Here is a 16,944-nt window from a genome sequence, read left to right on the forward strand (position 1 = left end):
TCTATTTACCCCCCCCCCCCCCCAGTCCTGCCAAACCGTTTCATCCTGAAACGTTGACTGTACTCTTCCTTAGATGCTGCCTGGCCTGCTGCGTTCCTCCAGCATTTTGTGTGTGTTGTGGTTTCCATGTTGTATGGCTCTGACTGTAAATTGTATACCCCCCACCATCCCGTACAGAGTCTGTGACCCCTGATTTTAAAGAACCAGGCCATGGAAAATATTCTCCCTGAATCCACCCAGTTAACCCTGTATGATCAGCACTCTCTCTTTTAAACAATGTAATATTGTTTGCTCCCTCATTCTTCAGAGTTTCTTTTGTATCTCTAGCAGTCATTTTGCATTAGGTGAAGAATTATCCACAGTAATTGTTTATTTTTGTTACTTCCTTATCTTCTGTCCCCCTCTCCAATTAGGCTGAAAGTAAATTTGATATTATGAATATAAAATTAAAGTAACAAATTTTTGATTTTTAGCATATTAAGAGTTGGAGCGTATCAGTGCTTGTAACTAGATTATTAAGAAATGATATGAATGAACGTTTATTTATTTAATGTACAAAAATTAATCTGGGGTAGTTTAATTAAAGTTTAAATTTACCTTTTTCAAAGTTAAATTTACCTTTGGATGATGGCTGAATTCTTCAAGAGTGTATACATTACTGGATGTAATATGTAACAATTAATGCATTTAAGAATTAGGTTATTTAAACATCTGGTGCTAATCAGCAGAATACAGCAATTAAGTAGTTGGGCATTCTCACTGCAATCGGTAGTTTGTTTCTTTTTCTCATTCAGATTAGTCTCTTACAATAGGTTGGAATCGTAAAGAGTTAATTGTCTTTCCAGTTGGCTGAAGTGGCATTCTAGTGGCCAATAGCTTTAAAGGTTGTTCCTGACTGACAGCATTAATTAGTAGTAGGTGGATCAGATTCGCAATCCTTCGTGCTTTGTGGAAACAGGGAGGCCATTTTGGAATACTGTTGTTGTTGGTTTAGAAATACATAGAGCAAGTTGTGCAAGTTTCGAATCAGTCAGCAGTAAACATCGTTTAAATCGGTGGATTATAAGGATGTATTCAATGAGAAGACCCCCCTATGTCTAAAGATGAAAAGCTGATCAGTGAACGAGGAAACTTGGATTTTCTGCCTTGTGGATTTGCGTCAGGAGGTTATACTGACAGGTTCTGTGAATGCTACATGGGAAAATCCCCTGGATAAGAACTGTTCACTATACTTGAATGTTAACTGATTTTTAGCCTATCGGTTGATGCATAAATTGTGAAATATTATTCATAATTTACTCACCAGTTACAGGTTTAATCCGATAGTTGCATGCGCTGTTCAACGTAGTAAACAGATGTTCCTATGTTGTCCCTGCTCTGCATGAGGAAATAATTTAAATTTACATATATCTTGTTAATCACTTAATTGTAGATTTATGAATGTTTTTATGTCCTCACTGCTTAATGATGTACTGTGTTCATCCTGTTAACCTGTTATTGGCCGCTGAATTAATTTAATGAAAATTGGGTAAAATTTGTTTGTCGTTTGGGTCTTTGGTTGGGGAGATGTTGAAACAAATGAGAGGTACAAGATCCTTAATCCAGAATCTCCAGACATTTTACTGACCTTATGAATGTGGTAAAGGATGTTGCATTGGATTATTGCAGAAAAAATAATTTAAAATATCTTCTGACATTTGCAATAGGTTTCAGTTTTGATGGGGATTTTTCAGGATGTATAGCAATGTCAGATTGTATATACCTTAATAGAATTTCTGAGAAGAGTTGTCTGCTAGTGGCTTATTTTCTGCCATAAGGTGCAGTACAAATGCAGATAATAAATAACTCTTGCAATTTCTAATTGTTTATCAACTGTCCCAACTTTCCTGTCCCATGTTCACAACCAGCAATTGAATTTGAAGCAGTAGCATACTTGTTATAGTTTATCAGAACTATATTCTGCCATTTTTTTTTGGAAATTTAGCAATTAGAAATTTAGCATGAATAATGAAAATTGTTTTAAGATAACCAGCATTGGCTACAGGAAAATAAATCCTTTTTAAAAAATATTACTGTTATTGAATTATCCTCATGTTCAGTACTAGGATCAGAATGTTGCCAAGTTACTGATTCATTGTGTTGTACATACAATTATAATGCACTTATGCATTGATCAAATTCAACAATGGACCAAAATAATTGGATAATATCAAATTTGGATCATTGCTTTAAATAATTGTAGAGAGGAGACACATTGATAATCAGTCATACTCTCGTTCACTGTGTATGTGAAGAACACGTGGTGGGACTGGTTCCTACATATGTTAAAGTGGCTTCCTCTGGCATTCACTCTTTTTGAGGAGAAACTGTGTTTTACATCCATTTTATGGTGTCATTCTGTAGTGATTCACCATGCTGCTGCTCTGCTGAAGGTCTGCCAGATTTTCAGGTTGGCTAGGAATCTAATTGAAATGAATACCAGTGTCCCAAAGAAAGAGGTCAGTAAAAGTTCAAATGTTCTTTTACACTCTCAGTATAAATACTAGGGCTGCTGGTGACAGAAGACCTTTTTAATAGCTCCAGTCTAGGCTTAAATCTGATAGTCTTTGATATGGATAGGCAATGGACTGCAAGGATGCATGTACGATAGTGACAGACAGATGGGAAGTCGGGATTGTTAAATCTCCCAAAAGTAATATAATTTAGAATGTTGTGACATCCAGTACTGGAGTTTGCATGTTCTCCCTGTGATGGTATGGATTTTCTTCCACATGTTAAGATATGCAAGTTAGTAGGTTAATTGGCCACTAGGTTGCCTCTAGTGGCTAGGTAGGGGTAGAATCTGACAAAAACTGAGGGTGGTGGCTGATTTGCATTGAGGGGAGAATAAAATGGGACTCATAAGGTTAAGGTTAGTGTGAATGGATGCTTAATGGTCAACACAAATTTGGTCTAAAAGAGCTAGTTCCTATGCTACATGACTGATTCCTACATTACCATGCTTGAGGTTTTGCCATTTTCTGTAATTCTGTACATATTGCGCCCCACAGTGTGTTCTGTTTTTGAGGTAAATTAAATTGCTCCACTGAAAACTGGTTACTCATTCAGCTTCTTTATGTAATTGTATGATAGAAGGGAGGAAAATACATTTTAAGAAATGGGTAATGCTGAGTGATCACAATGATGTTTTGGGTGTTTGATAAGTACATATTCATGTTATTCACAGTATATTGAAGGTGGTAATGAGAGAGATTTTCATTGATCATTTTGTATGTAGATAACCCATATTGAGATATTTGGATTTACACTTTATAACATTTGGTCAGAGATTTAATTCTTTGGAAAAGGGGATGGAAAGAATTATTAAATTCATACTTAAGGAATATGTCACTCTCCTTAACTTGGAGTGATAATTGGGTGTTGATCTAAAGTTTGCTAAACACTACAAAATAACATTAAACCTGTCTAGCGAGAGACTAAATTTGTGTTTTTAACTCTGCTCTTCCATTTGCTTTTATTCACAGCTTTATTTTCACTTTCTTTGCAATCAATTTATCTTTTTTTGTAAATTTGTGGCTTTAATTTTAAGCTTTTAAGAAAATATTCAAGAAAGATTTAAATAGAATCTGTACCTCACTGATCTTTTTTAAATACTTTTGGCCATATCTGAAAATGGAGATATAAACAGGACTAGTATGACAATTGCATTGTATGATGTTGCTGAAGTATATTGTTTTGCAATGTTTTTGGGTGTGTCTGATTTTGAAAAGGACGCATTAGGAGGCGGGCAGCTGGCTGGACACATTTCTTTTGAATAGTAGTTCACCCATTCAGTTGAAGGCAGTTAGCTGGTGACAGATGTTCCAACTGGGGCACTTAAAATCTGGAACTTGTGTTGTGAAAACTTGGACCCAAATATTTAAGTGCAGGACTGGACAATCCGAAGTCTCACAATAATAATGTTCATGTTACTGCAAAATGAAGATAGCTTTAAATACTGGAAAATGGAAAAAAAACGAACTAATTCCTAGTAGAATGCATAAATTTCAGATTTTAAAATAGTAATTTAGCACCTTTGACATAGTGTTGTAATTCATAATTTTGGGCAATTCTTTTATTCAGTCTTGATAAAATTGAAGGCTTAATATTTCGTAGCTTTAGTGCAAAATCCAAACCCAGAGGCAAAGAGAATTTAGACTAGGGATACTATACTGCAGTAATGGGAGGTCAATTGAATTCAATTGTTCTTTGGGTGCAGGGAAGGAAAAATCTACAAATCAGCCCTTTATACATACTCAGGTTATAAACAGGCCATTTGGTGCTCCACATCATTGTATAAATAGCTTTAAGGAGGCATGTCTTATTTTCACCATGGACGTCCAGCCCCTATATACCTCCATCCCCCACCGAGATGGTCTCGAAGCTCTTCGCTTTTTTTTGGATTCCAGACCTAACCCAATTCCCCTCTACCACCACTCTCCTCCGTCTAGCGGAATTAGTTCTTACTCTCAATAATTTCTCCTTTGGCTCCTCCCACTTCCTCCAAACGAAGGGTGTAACCATGGGCACCCATATGGGTCCCAGTTATGCCTCCCTTTTTGTTGGCTTTGTGGAACAGTCCATGTTCCAAGTCTATACCGGTATCCATCCCCCTCTTTTCCTTCGCTACATGGACGACTGCATTGGCGCTGCCTCTTGCACGCATGCTGAGCTCGTCAACTTCATTAACTTTGCCTCCAACTTTCACCCTCCCCTCAAATTTACCTGGTCCATTTCCGACACCTCCCTCCCCTTTCTTGATCTTTCTGTCTCCATCTCTGGAGACGGCCTATCTACTGATATCTACTATAAGCCTACAGACTCACAGCTACCTGGACTATTCCTCTTCCCACCCTGTCTCTTGCAAAAATGCTATCCCCTTCTCACAATTCCTCCGTCTCCGCCGCATCTGCTCTCAGGATGAGGCTTTTCATTCCAGGACGAAGGAGATGTCTTCCTTTTTTAAACAAAGGGGCTTCCCTTCGTCCACCATCAACTCTACTCTCAAACGCATCTCTCCCATTTCCCGCACATCTGCCCTCACCCCATCTACCCGCCACCCCACTCGGGATAGGGTTCCCCTTGTCCTTACCTACCAGCCTCCAGGTCCAACGTATAATTCTCCGTAACTTCCGCCACCTTCAACGGGATCCCACTTCCAAACACATTTTTCCCTCCCCCCCCCTTCTGCTTTTCGCAGGGATCACTCCCTACGCAACTCCCTTGTCCACTCGTCCCCCCCATCCCTTCCCACCGATCTCCCTCCTGGCACTTATCCTTGTAAACGGAACAAGTGCTACACCTGCCCTTACACTTCCTCCCTCACCACCATTCAGGGCCCCAGACGGTCCTTCCAGGTGAGGCGACACTTCACCTCTGAGTCAGCTGGTGTGGTATACTGCATCCAGTGCTCCCGGTGTGGCCTTTTATATATTGGTGAGACCCGACGCAGACTGGAAGACCGTTTAGCTGAATACCTACGCTTGGTCCGCCAGAAAAATCAGGATCTTCCAGTGGCCACACATTTTAATTCCATATCCCATTCCCATTCTGATATGTCTATCCATGGCCTCCTCTATTGTCAAAATGAATCCAAACTCAGGTTGGAGGAACAACACCTTATATACCGGCTGGGTAGCCTCCAACCTGATGGCATGAACATTGACTTCTCTAACTTCTGTTAATGCCCCTCCTCCCCTTCTTACCCCATCCCTGACATATTTAGTTGTTTGCCTGTTCTCCATCTCCCTCTGGTGCTTCCTCCCCCCTTCTTTCTCCTGAGGCCTCCCGTCCCATGATCCTTTCCCTTCTCCAACTCTGTATCACTTTCGTCAATCACCTTTCCAGCTCTTAGCTTCATCCCACCCCCTCCGGTCTTCTCCTATCATTTTGCATTTCCCCCTCCCCCCACTATTTTCAAATCTCTTACTATCTTTCCTTTCGGTTAGTCCTGACGTAGGGTCTCGGCCCGAAACGTCGTCAGCGCTTCTCCCTATAGATGCTGTCTGGCCTGCTGTGTTCCACCAGCATTTTGTGTGTGTTGTTGTTTGAATTTCTAGCATCTGCAGATTTCCTCGTATATGCCCTGGCATATTGGTACCAAGTTCCAAGATGATCAGAATTGATTCCTGCACAGACATGGCTTATGTCCCTTCATTCCTGCTTCTCATAGTCCGTAACTCTTTGCTTGAGTATCTGCCTTGATTATTTCTTTCCCTAACCAGCACGCTTCTTTCAGTTTTCCATTCTTTGCTCTGATTTTGCGACTACTGTGAGGCTGACTCCAGCCGCTCACCCTCTCTACCTTCACGATCTTAACTGTTCAGTGTCCTCCCTTTTTATATGCTGCTTCTCAGATGCTGCCCTCTTCTAGTACTACTGACTGCTCTATGAACCCCAATTATCTTCCTGCCTGATCCGTGTGAGTTCATGACTTCATCTGGGAGAAAGCGAAACCTGACAAAGAATTGTTGATGTGCTTTTTAATGTTGACCATCTGTGTGTGGTGATACAATGGTACATGTGTCCCCCACTTTACGAATGTTTGCTTTACACTACTTTGCTTTTACAAAAGACCTACATTAGTAATGTGTTTTTGCATTACAAAGAGGATTTTCGCTTTTATGAAAATTTTTTCCGTATAATGGTTCTTGGCTTTACATCTTTTCAGTTTAAGAAAGGTTTCATAGGAACGCTGTACCTTTGTAAAGGGGAGGGGACACCTGTACTCTCCTTGTGATCACCGTCGGAAATTGATCACAATGCTGCTCCTCAAGCACCCTTCGATAGCTGAGGAGTTCTTCCCAGAGATGCAATATGGATAGTATTCCTTGCAATTTAATTACCTTTACCCGTGACATGTGAAAGATAAACGCAATCAACTAACTGAATCTGCTAATTTGGGTTTCTCAGACGTTCATTATTTATCTTCACCTCCTGCAAGCCTTGATATTAAATGGTGGATCTTGCGTGCACCCAACTAACGTGCATGTTCATTTTATTTATTTAGCCATATAGCGTGGAGTAGACCCTTCTGCTCCTTTGAGCCATGCTACCCCTGACATCCCCAATTAACTCTATCCTAATTGCAAGACAATTTACAATGATCAATTAACCTACCTGGTCGTCTTTGAACTATGGGGGGAAACTGGAGCACCTGGGGTGGGGAAACATGCATTCCACAGGGAATGTACAGAGACTCATTCTAAAACAGTGCCAGAATTGAACTCTGGGCTACCGGGCTGTAATAGCGTGGTGCTGTTTGCTATTCTTCGGTGAGGTTTGAGGTCAAGCAAGCTGTATCATCATTCTAATCCTCTTCTCAGTTCCTGTTGTTGTAATACTGTATTGTGCCTCCAACAAACTCCCATTTGGAGTGGTTGTAATTAAATAAAGAGGAAACTAAGCAGTTTTCATCTCCAACATCAGCCCATCTCAGTCATTGATTTGCACATGGAGATGAGGATTCCTCACTTTTGTGTCATTGGAAGAACTGAACTCTAAGCCATGATTGACTCATTAAGTGGTAAAGGTTCACTGAGCAGCAGTGACTTGACCCTTTCCCTAATAGCTGCCCCCACAACTACATACACACATCCTGTACAATAATGTACGAGTATTCAATACAGACTGTACCAGGCACCAAAAATCTCTGCAGACATGCTACCAGCATTTTTCATAAAATGATTGTTCAAGAGAGGGGAGCCAATATAAAAATGAAATTAAAAATGAATAAATAAACTTTGGCATTGACCCCTGTGCCAGCAATCCCAGTATCAAGCCTTTAATCATGCTCAAAAAGCTCTGAGCCACATTTTCTGCATGTCAGATTGGCAACTCCTAAATCAAGCTTCATCACAGAAAGATTTTCAGGAATATGGAAAAGTTGGGTGTTATCATCCTGAACATAGAAGCTGAGCCTACATTTGAGTCGTATGAAGCCTAAAATTTCACTGAGACCAAGATTAAATCGTCAGAGAATCTAGCATTGTAGTGTGATTGTTATTAACAAGAGTTAAGTCAAATGGCTAGTGTAGAACAAAGTAGCACTTGGGACCTGCCTGCACTGGATAAATTTTCTTCATGATTATGATAATTTAGAAATCAGGGTCTTGACTTCTGGAAGATTTTGCATGGATACCTTAACAATAGATGCGATTTTTACAACCTCCCTTATCTGGGAATTAAATCTGATAAGAGCTGCACTTGAGATTTGGAATTTATAAGGTCCTAAAGGATTGTGATTGGTATTTTCTAAATTATTTTGAACAGTTTTTTAGAATGTAGAAGATTGACGGGAGATTTGGAGGTATACAAAATTGAGTATAGATAAGGTAAATGCAGGGATGCTTTTCCCATTGAGGTTGGGTGGGACCGCAACTAGAGGTCATGGGTTAAGGATGAAAGGTTTAAGGGAACATGAGGGGAAACCTTTTCACTGAGATGATCGTGAGAGTGTGGAACGAGCTACCAGCACAAGTGGTGCCTGCAAGCTCAATTTCAATATTTCAGAGAAGTTTGGATAGGTAATTAATGGCAGAAGTATGGAGGGCTATGGTCTCGGTGCAGGTTGATGAGGGTAGGCAGTTTAAATGATTTAGCACAGATTAGATGGGTCATATGCCTATTTCTGTGCTGTATTTTTCTGACTGTTGTAATGGGGTCTTTGAATAGTGTGGTGCAAAGCTAACTTTTTGTTTCAAGACTGATCTAACAACATTACATTTTTGTATAATGCATTACAAGTAATTTCCAAATTATTTGTTATTAATGTAAACTAAAATGGATTTTTTAGTTATTGTGTTAAACTATTTCTTAATATTGTGATCTAAAACTCTCAATAACAAGATCGTACTTAAAGTAGGACAAGATAATGGCATAAGGTGATTTAGTTTGCATTACTGTTCCTGGGTGGCCCAACCACAGAAATACTTTAATTCCAATATTAATAAAAATTCAGACTGTTCTAAAAAATGAGAACTTTGGTGTAAACTGAGTTCACAACTCTAGTATATTTGCTCAGAGATGCCCATTGAAGCAACAATATGATCAGCCTGGAATAGCGCCTCACTAAAAAAGTTCTTTGTGCTTTGCTATTGAATACAAAACCCATTATGAATCCATATTAATATTGATTTACATAAAATGCTGGAGGAACTTAGCAAGTCACAGCATCTATGGAGAGGAATAAACAGTTGCGATTTGGACTAAGATCTTTCATCAGGACTAGAAGGGAAGGGGACAGAAGCCAGAATAGGAAGGTGGGGGATACTATTGATTTATTCACTAAAATGGCATAATATAAATGCCCCAGATACATTTATCATAGATTTTGAGAGAGAAGAATCAAGACCATGCCCATTTTATCAATGAATTAGATTGGTTTTACCATGTACTTCTGCTGCAATCTATTTTCCAAGCTGAACATAGAACATGGAACAGTACAGGCCATTCGGTCCATGATGTTTGTTTGTTTATTTAGCGATACACTGCAGAATGGGCCCTTCCTTCCCAAAGAACCACACTGTTCAGCAACTCACCCATTTGCACTAGGCTAGTTTACAATGACTAGTTAACCTACTAACCTGTATATCTTTGAGCTATGGGAGAAAACCGGAGCACCTGGAGGAAGCTTAAGCGGTCATAGGGAGAACATACAAACTCTTTACAGTTGGTGTTGAAATTGAACTCTGGAATGTTTTGAGGTATAGTAGCATCATGCTAACCACTACACTGCCATGGTGCCCCAAATAAGTTTGCTCTGAACTTTGGAATGTGGGAGAAACCAGATCATTGAGATGAAACCCATGTGGTCATGGATAAACATACAAACTCCTTAGAGACAATGGTGGGAATTGAACTTGAGGATCACTGGTGCTGTAATAGTGTTATGCTAACCGTTATGCTACAATGCCACCCTTTTAACCTACTCCAAGATCAACCTAGCCCTTCCCTCCCACACAGCTGTACATTTTTTTGAAAACTGAACAGGACACATGACAGCAGCATCAACTGCACAGAAAGATCATGTTTTATTTGTGTTTTCGTAATAACAGGTATATTGCTGATTAAGTTGAAGACAGACAGAATTTTAAAGACTGAATCTTGTGACATGAACACAGGTGTGTAGATGATGTGATCAACAGAACTCTCCAGTGAATGCTGTCAGGGTGTCCAAAGCTGTCCTTGAATGTTTGTTCTAAGAAGTTCATCTGCTTGTCATGATATACGTTGTAAACAATTCTGAGTGCTGCTTTAAGAAATAGAATTTAAATTGTCTCAAACTTCCAAACGCTCACTTATCTATTACCAGTTTCCAAGATCTGGTTGTGGTGTAGTTAATGAACATTTTCTGCACTTCACCATTTTTTTTTCTTGCTTGTACCAGGTAAACAGGTTGAACACAGGTACAATTTTTTAATATTAAACTGAATATAGATGGCATCGTATCTCTTGAAAGTATTGCATCATGTTATTTTTCACCTTTGCTATAGGACATGGATTTTTCCCGACTACACACATACACTCCTCCTCAATATGTGCCAGAGAACACTGGCTATACTTATGCACTCAGGTGAGACTCCCAGTTAAGATGCATGGTGTTGTAAACAGATGCGTGCAGTGATTAATTCAACTTGATACTTGACGGCTGTTTCAAAGGTTAAATGATCAAATCTTTTTTTCTAGAAAATGATGATGAAATACTTGGGTTTGAATATTTTATTCGCAAACCATAATGCTTGGAGCTAATCATGGTAAATAATCCTAAAACTAGACAACTGAAACTTAGCCTAACTTCAATTGAAATTGATTTTCTGGATTAAAAAGGCATGTTTTGAACTGTGGAGCTGCTACTGTGAAGGGAAGGAAAGGCATTTAAGACCATAAGACATAGCAGAATTAGGCCATTCAGCCCATCGAGTCTGCTTTGCCATTCCATCATGGCTGATCCCAGATCCCACTCAACCCCATATACCTTCTCACCATATCCTGGGATGCCATGATCGATCAGATAAATATCAACTTCTTCTTTAAGTGTACCGGTGGACTTGGCCTCCGCTGCAGTCTGTGGCAGAGTATTCCACAGATTCGCTACGCCCTGGCTAAAAACATTCCCCCTTACCTCTGTTCTAAAAGGTCACCCCTCAACTTTGAGGCTGTGCACTCTAGTTCTGGATGCCCCTACCATAGGAAACATTCTCTTCACATCCACCTTTATCTAGTCCTTTCAACATTCTGTAGGTTTCAATGAGAACCCCCCCCCCCCCCCCCCCCCAAATTTTTCTAAATTCCGGTGAGTACAGGCCCAAAGCTACCAAAAGCTCCTTGTATGTTAATTCCTTCATTCCTGGAATCATCCTCATGAACCTCTGGATGACAACACATCCATCTGAGATAGGGGGCCCAAAGATGTTGACAATACTCTTTTAAGTGCGGCTGGACTAGTGTCTTGTAAAGGCTCAGCATTATCTCTTGCTTTTATATTCTATTCACCTTGAAATAAATGCGAACATTGCAATTCAGATTTAGTTTATTTGTCATTCAGAAACCACAAATGCAATGCAGTTTAAAAAAATGAGACAACGTCCCTCCAGAATGATATCACAAAAGCATATGACAAAACAGACTACACCAGAAAATCCACATAAAGTTTGGCAATCCCCAATCCAGAGTCCGGAGAGGCTGCTGCATATTAATGTCACGCTACCGTTTTAGCGCGTTCCCCGGAAAGGAGCTCCAAATCCAACAGACAAAACAAGACCAAAAACTAAAGCTACAAGACCTGCACAAAACCACATAGTTACAACAGTGCAAACAATAGCATAATTGATTTTTTAAAAAAAAGCAGACCATGGGCACAGTAAAAATAGTCCAAAGATGTTAAAAGACTAAGTTCAAAAGAAATCACCACACAGTTTCCACAAGTCCCCAGGGTCCCGACAGACTCGCCATCCCATGCTGGTGGCAGAAGGGATTTGCCTTCTTTTCCACAGACTCGTCATGTAAATTAACCATCTGAGAGTCTTGAACGAGGCTTCCTAAGTCCCTCTGTACCTCTGATGCTTGAACTTTCTCCCCATTTAGATATGATTTGTACTTTTGTTCATTTTACCAAAATGCATTATACGTTTCCCAAATTGTATTCCATCTGCCACTTTTTTGCCTATTCTTGCAATTTGTCCAAATCCTGCTGCAATCAAGTTGCTTCCTCAGTGCTACCTACCCTTCCACCTATCTTCGTATCATCTGCAAACTTTGCCACAAAGCCATCTATTACATTATCTAAATCACTGATGAACAATGTGAAAAGTAGCAGTCCCAATTCTGACACTTGAGGAACACCACTAGTCACCTGTAGCCAACCAGAAAAGGCCCCCTTATTCCTACTTGCTGCCTCTTGCCTGTCAGCCATTACTCTCTGTGCCAGTATATTTCCTGTAACGCCATAGGATTTTATCTTGTTAAGCAGCTTCATGTGAGGCACCTTATCAAATGCCTTCTGAAAATCCAAATGAATGACGTCCACTGCCTCTCCTTTGACCATCTTGCTTGTTACTCCTTCAAAGAATTGTAACAGATTTGTCAGGCAAGATTTCCCTTTCAGAAGCCATGCTGACTTTTGACTTAATTTATCATTATTAGTCTCAAAGTACCCAGAATCCTTATCCTTAATAATAGACTCCAAAACTTTCCCAACCACTGAGGTTAGGCTAACTGGCCTATAATTTCCTTTCTTTTGCCTTCATCTCTTAAAGAGTAGTGACATTTGCAATTTTCCAGTCCATATTGTGTGTTATTGCACAACACCCAATCTAAGATAGTCTTTCCATAAGTAGGCTCAAGCACAACCTGCTCTAGGCGTTCAACAAATTTCCTGTTGCCATCTGACACCAATCAGATTTTCCTGATCCCCCTTGTATATTGAAGTCTCCCACTACTATTGTGTCATTACCCTTATTACATGACTTTTCCAGCTCCCTTTGCAATCTCACTCAACCCCACATCTTGGCTACTATTTGGGGGCCTCTATGATACCCTTAATTTTTTTTTTACCCTTGCGGTTTATTAATTCCACCCACAAAGATTCAACATTCTCTTACACCCTGTCACCTGTTTCTAAAGATGTAATTCCATCTCTTACCAACAGAGCCAACCACCACTAATGGATACAAAGTATATTCTTTGATGTTAAGCTCCCAACTATGGTCTTTTTTCAGCCGTGACTCAGTAATACCCACAATGTCATAATGACCAATATCTAATTGCACCATGAGTTTGTCCACTTTATTCCAAATGATATGCATATTTAAATACAGCACCTTCAATCCTGCATTCTTTGCCCTTTTGAATTTTACCTTTGTGTTACAATTTAGCTCTTTACTGTCTACATCTGTACCCAATCATTGGCTTGTCCTTCCTTACCTTCATGTTACACCCATCATCTACTTGTATACTTGCTGGCTCATTCTCAGCTCTCTGCTGGTTCCCATCCCCGTGCCATATTTTAGTTTAAACCACTCCAACAGCTCTTGTGGTTCTAGTTCAGTCCCAATCTCTAAGAGTGCTGAACTGTTGAACTTGGACCAATTTGCTAAATTTAAGACCATGTGTTGGATGTTGATGAAAGCAGAAAAAAGAGCTTAATGCTTACTGAAAAGCAATGTTTCAAAGTGTTCTTGCTGCTGGCAGTGAACTGCCTGTGTTGTTTCTGCTCTTTGTAGTCAGAAAAATGTTTTCCTAACAGTTTTCCATTATAGTATGAGTCAAAGTATGTCCCTTAACATATGCATGTTTGATTCTTGTCTTCAAGTGGACCTGACCTTGAGGTTACTCTGTCTTCATCAATCTTGTTTATCATTGTTCCTACTTATCCCTCGCTCCTCTGTTCAAGTCTTGTTTATAGTTCTCATTATTAAATTTTATCATCCTGAATTGGATTTGCACTTCATAATTTTATTTGTTCTTTATTTGTTCCGGTGATTTACAAATATAAAAGATTAACTCATGATGAATGGGTCTCATTAAGGGTATAAATGGGAAGTTGCACATGGATTCTGGGATATTGTTCAGATAGTTAAGTATTTAGTAGCTCATCTTCACCAAAGAGGGTCTGTCCAACTGTTGGTTGATTTTACAATTATCAGGATTGAATAGCTTGCATCCTTGGAGTTTGTGGAAAGTATGGGAATAAGGTATGGGATCACTAACCATTGTCTTCCATTATACTTTGGGTATGGAGAGAGAGGCTAAGGAAAGGGGAACAGCAGATGTTATTCCATTGTTTAAAATAAGATATAATACAACTACAAGCCAGCCAATTGAACCTTGTAGGTGGAAAGGCTGTTTAAAATCAATGCTCCACAATGGGATTGCTAATAGTCACTGGAGGAAAATGGATTAAGGCAATTTAAATGTAAATAGAGTTTCCTTAATTTGATAGAATTATATTTTGTAATGAACTCAAGAGTTGTTGAGGGTTAAGCACTTAGATGTACACAGACTACCAGAAGTCTTTTGGTAAGGTAGCAACTAACAGACTTATCAGTTAGCGTGGATATGAAGTTGGCAGTAACATGGGACAGTGAGGATTGGTACATTTTCCTAATCGGACGAAAAGGGAATATTTGTACCCCAGTTGAGGGCCTTTAGTGTCCTTTTTAACCTTATTTATTTTTTGCATCTCACCTGATGACCTAGGCTTCAGAAGTCGAATTTCTAAATTTGAAAATCTGAAACATGAGAGGTGTAGTGATGGATCATATCCATGTATAAACGATTGATGGAATCTTTTAACAGATGAAAATTATGAAGAAATGTGAGGCAATGTATTTTAAGAAGAATGAGAGAGAAAAGGGTGTAGAAATAGAGGGATTTAGAAGTATTAATAGCTGTGTACATACCAAGGTGCACATGTCAAGGCGTACACAATCCTGTGATTTATCAGTATACTCATCGAATTTAAAAAAAGCATGGAAGTTCTGTTGAACCTTTGGTACCTTGGCTTCAGCCAGAATGTTGTGTTCAATAGGAAAGATGAGGTATAAATATGGTCCAGAAAAAGGTTGGAAAATATTTCATGTATTTCTTTATGATCTTGAAGGAGGCTATTAAACCCTTCATATTGAATCTAGCTTGCAGAGTACACTAATCATTGCCATTCTCCTTCTCCCACCTCTAATTATCCTGCTGTTCACCTACATTTGGCATGTGACATGTATTGTGTGCTAGGATAAACCCATGTGGTTACATGGAGAATCCTGTACAGTCCCTAGACAGACAATACCTGGCATCATGATGTAGCCCAGGTTGCTGGAGTTGAGGCAGCAGCAGTAACTGCTGCACCACTATGCTTCATCTTTCCTGGGAGGCAGAGCCAAATTCAAGGCTTGGACTGTCATCTGTGAATGGAAAGTTGAGGGGAGATTTAATGAAGGATGTAAAATCAATAGATGGAGTGCATCATAAAACACAGGAGTTTCTACAGATGCTGGACATCTTGAGTAACACACACAAAATGTTGGAGGAACTCAGCAGGTTAGGGAGCATCTATGAGGAAAAAAACCAGTCAATGTTTCAGGCTGAAGGGAGGGAGGGGAATCAGAATAAGGCAGGTGGAGGCGAAGGAGCACAAGCTGGCAGATGATAAGTGGAGTGGACGGTGTAAGGCTGTTCCCTTTTGTAAAAGTAAAATAAATGGGAAGAGAGCAAAGAATAGTCTTGGGTTGCATGTGGCTGGGATCTGCAGATGTGACAGGCTCCATTGTAGACATTAGTCATTAAGAGGGAATTGAATGTTGAATGTAGGAATGAGGTAAACAGTTATAATTATTCATACAAGTAGTGTAGTTCAAAATATTTTACAATAGGATAAAGTGCACATGCATACTAATTGAGCAGGTTTTGAGCTTTTTTTTAAAGTGTCAGCTGAGTCTCTATACCTTATAGTTTTAGATATTAAATTCCACAATTTAGTAGTGTGGTTTCTTTTAAAAAGCTGACCTGCCAATTTTTAAATTTAAGAAACTGACAGAAGAAGACCTGAGAGCTCAAGCAGGATTATTAAACAAAAGTGAATCTGTGATGTGCTCTGGTCCCAGACCATTAAGAGCTTTAAAGATCAAAGGTACAGAAAGCCAATGTTGAGTAGTTAAGTTGGGAATGATGTGCTGCTTCATCCTGGTTTTAGATAAAAGTCTAGCAGCAGCATTCTGAATTATTTAACGTTTGCCAATAAATTTGTTGTGGAAGGCCAGGTAAAAATATACATTGCAACAATCTAGTCTATTCAATATAAAGATGTAAATTAGTTTTTCAGCAACATTACAGGACAGCAACAGACATACCTTTACAATATTTCTGAAGTGTACAAATGCTGTTCTGGTTACTTTCTTTATGTGGGATTTAAAATGGAGGTATTCCTCGGATCAGTGTAGTGAATAGTGGGAGAAGGACTGAGAAGTAGAACTGGTAAGAAGCCATCATGAACTCTATCTGCTGAGCTATAACCATTCTTTGATATTGTGATTAGCATTCTATTAGCATATTGCTTGACCAATTTTTCTTTGCCTATGTCATTGGAGCACATCTGTAAAAAGTGGAGGCAATTTTATCTGCCTTTCTGGGATTCAGCTTTTAATACATTTCCTTTGAAATCAAATAATCTACTTTACTCTTCTAAAATAATTTGCTCAGCTAGAATTCAACTAATTAAGTGCATGGATCTCTAAAGATCCCATATCCTGATTGCAGTATTGTAAACATCATTTGCTAGTTCCACCACCCCAAACTGCATTCAGAATATGATTTAATATCAGTGGCATATGTCATGAAATTTGTTGTCTTGCCAACAGCAGTACAGTGCAATACATAAAAAAACTATAAATTGAAGTGAAAAATGTATGTATA

At 39.2% G+C, this 16,944-nt stretch overlaps 1 protein-coding gene across 4 annotated transcripts in view; it reads left to right on the forward strand.

Annotated features, from left to right (window-relative positions):
- The window catches only part of sun1b (Sad1 and UNC84 domain containing 1b), a 99,584-nt gene that overhangs the window by 15,952 nt on the left and 66,688 nt on the right, over positions 1-16,944 (forward strand). Inside the window, exons 1-2 of one of the 4 annotated variants that reach the window (XM_073060191.1) lie at positions 930-1,179; positions 10,533-10,612. The exons of 1 other annotated variant lie outside the window; for it this stretch is intronic. In XM_073060191.1, the coding sequence (XP_072916292.1) occupies positions 10,536-10,612 (77 nt within the window). In that variant the 5' untranslated portion in view covers positions 930-1,179; positions 10,533-10,535. Of the gene's footprint in view, positions 1-929; positions 1,180-9,081; positions 10,161-10,532; positions 10,613-16,944 lie in introns of those variants that run through there. 2 more of the 4 variants (XM_073060192.1, XM_073060193.1) reach the window with 2 other exon arrangements.

The sequence above is a fragment of the Hemitrygon akajei genome, chromosome 11 (genome assembly GCF_048418815.1).
Source record: "Hemitrygon akajei chromosome 11, sHemAka1.3, whole genome shotgun sequence".
Lineage (NCBI taxonomy): Eukaryota > Metazoa > Chordata > Chondrichthyes > Myliobatiformes > Dasyatidae > Hemitrygon > Hemitrygon akajei.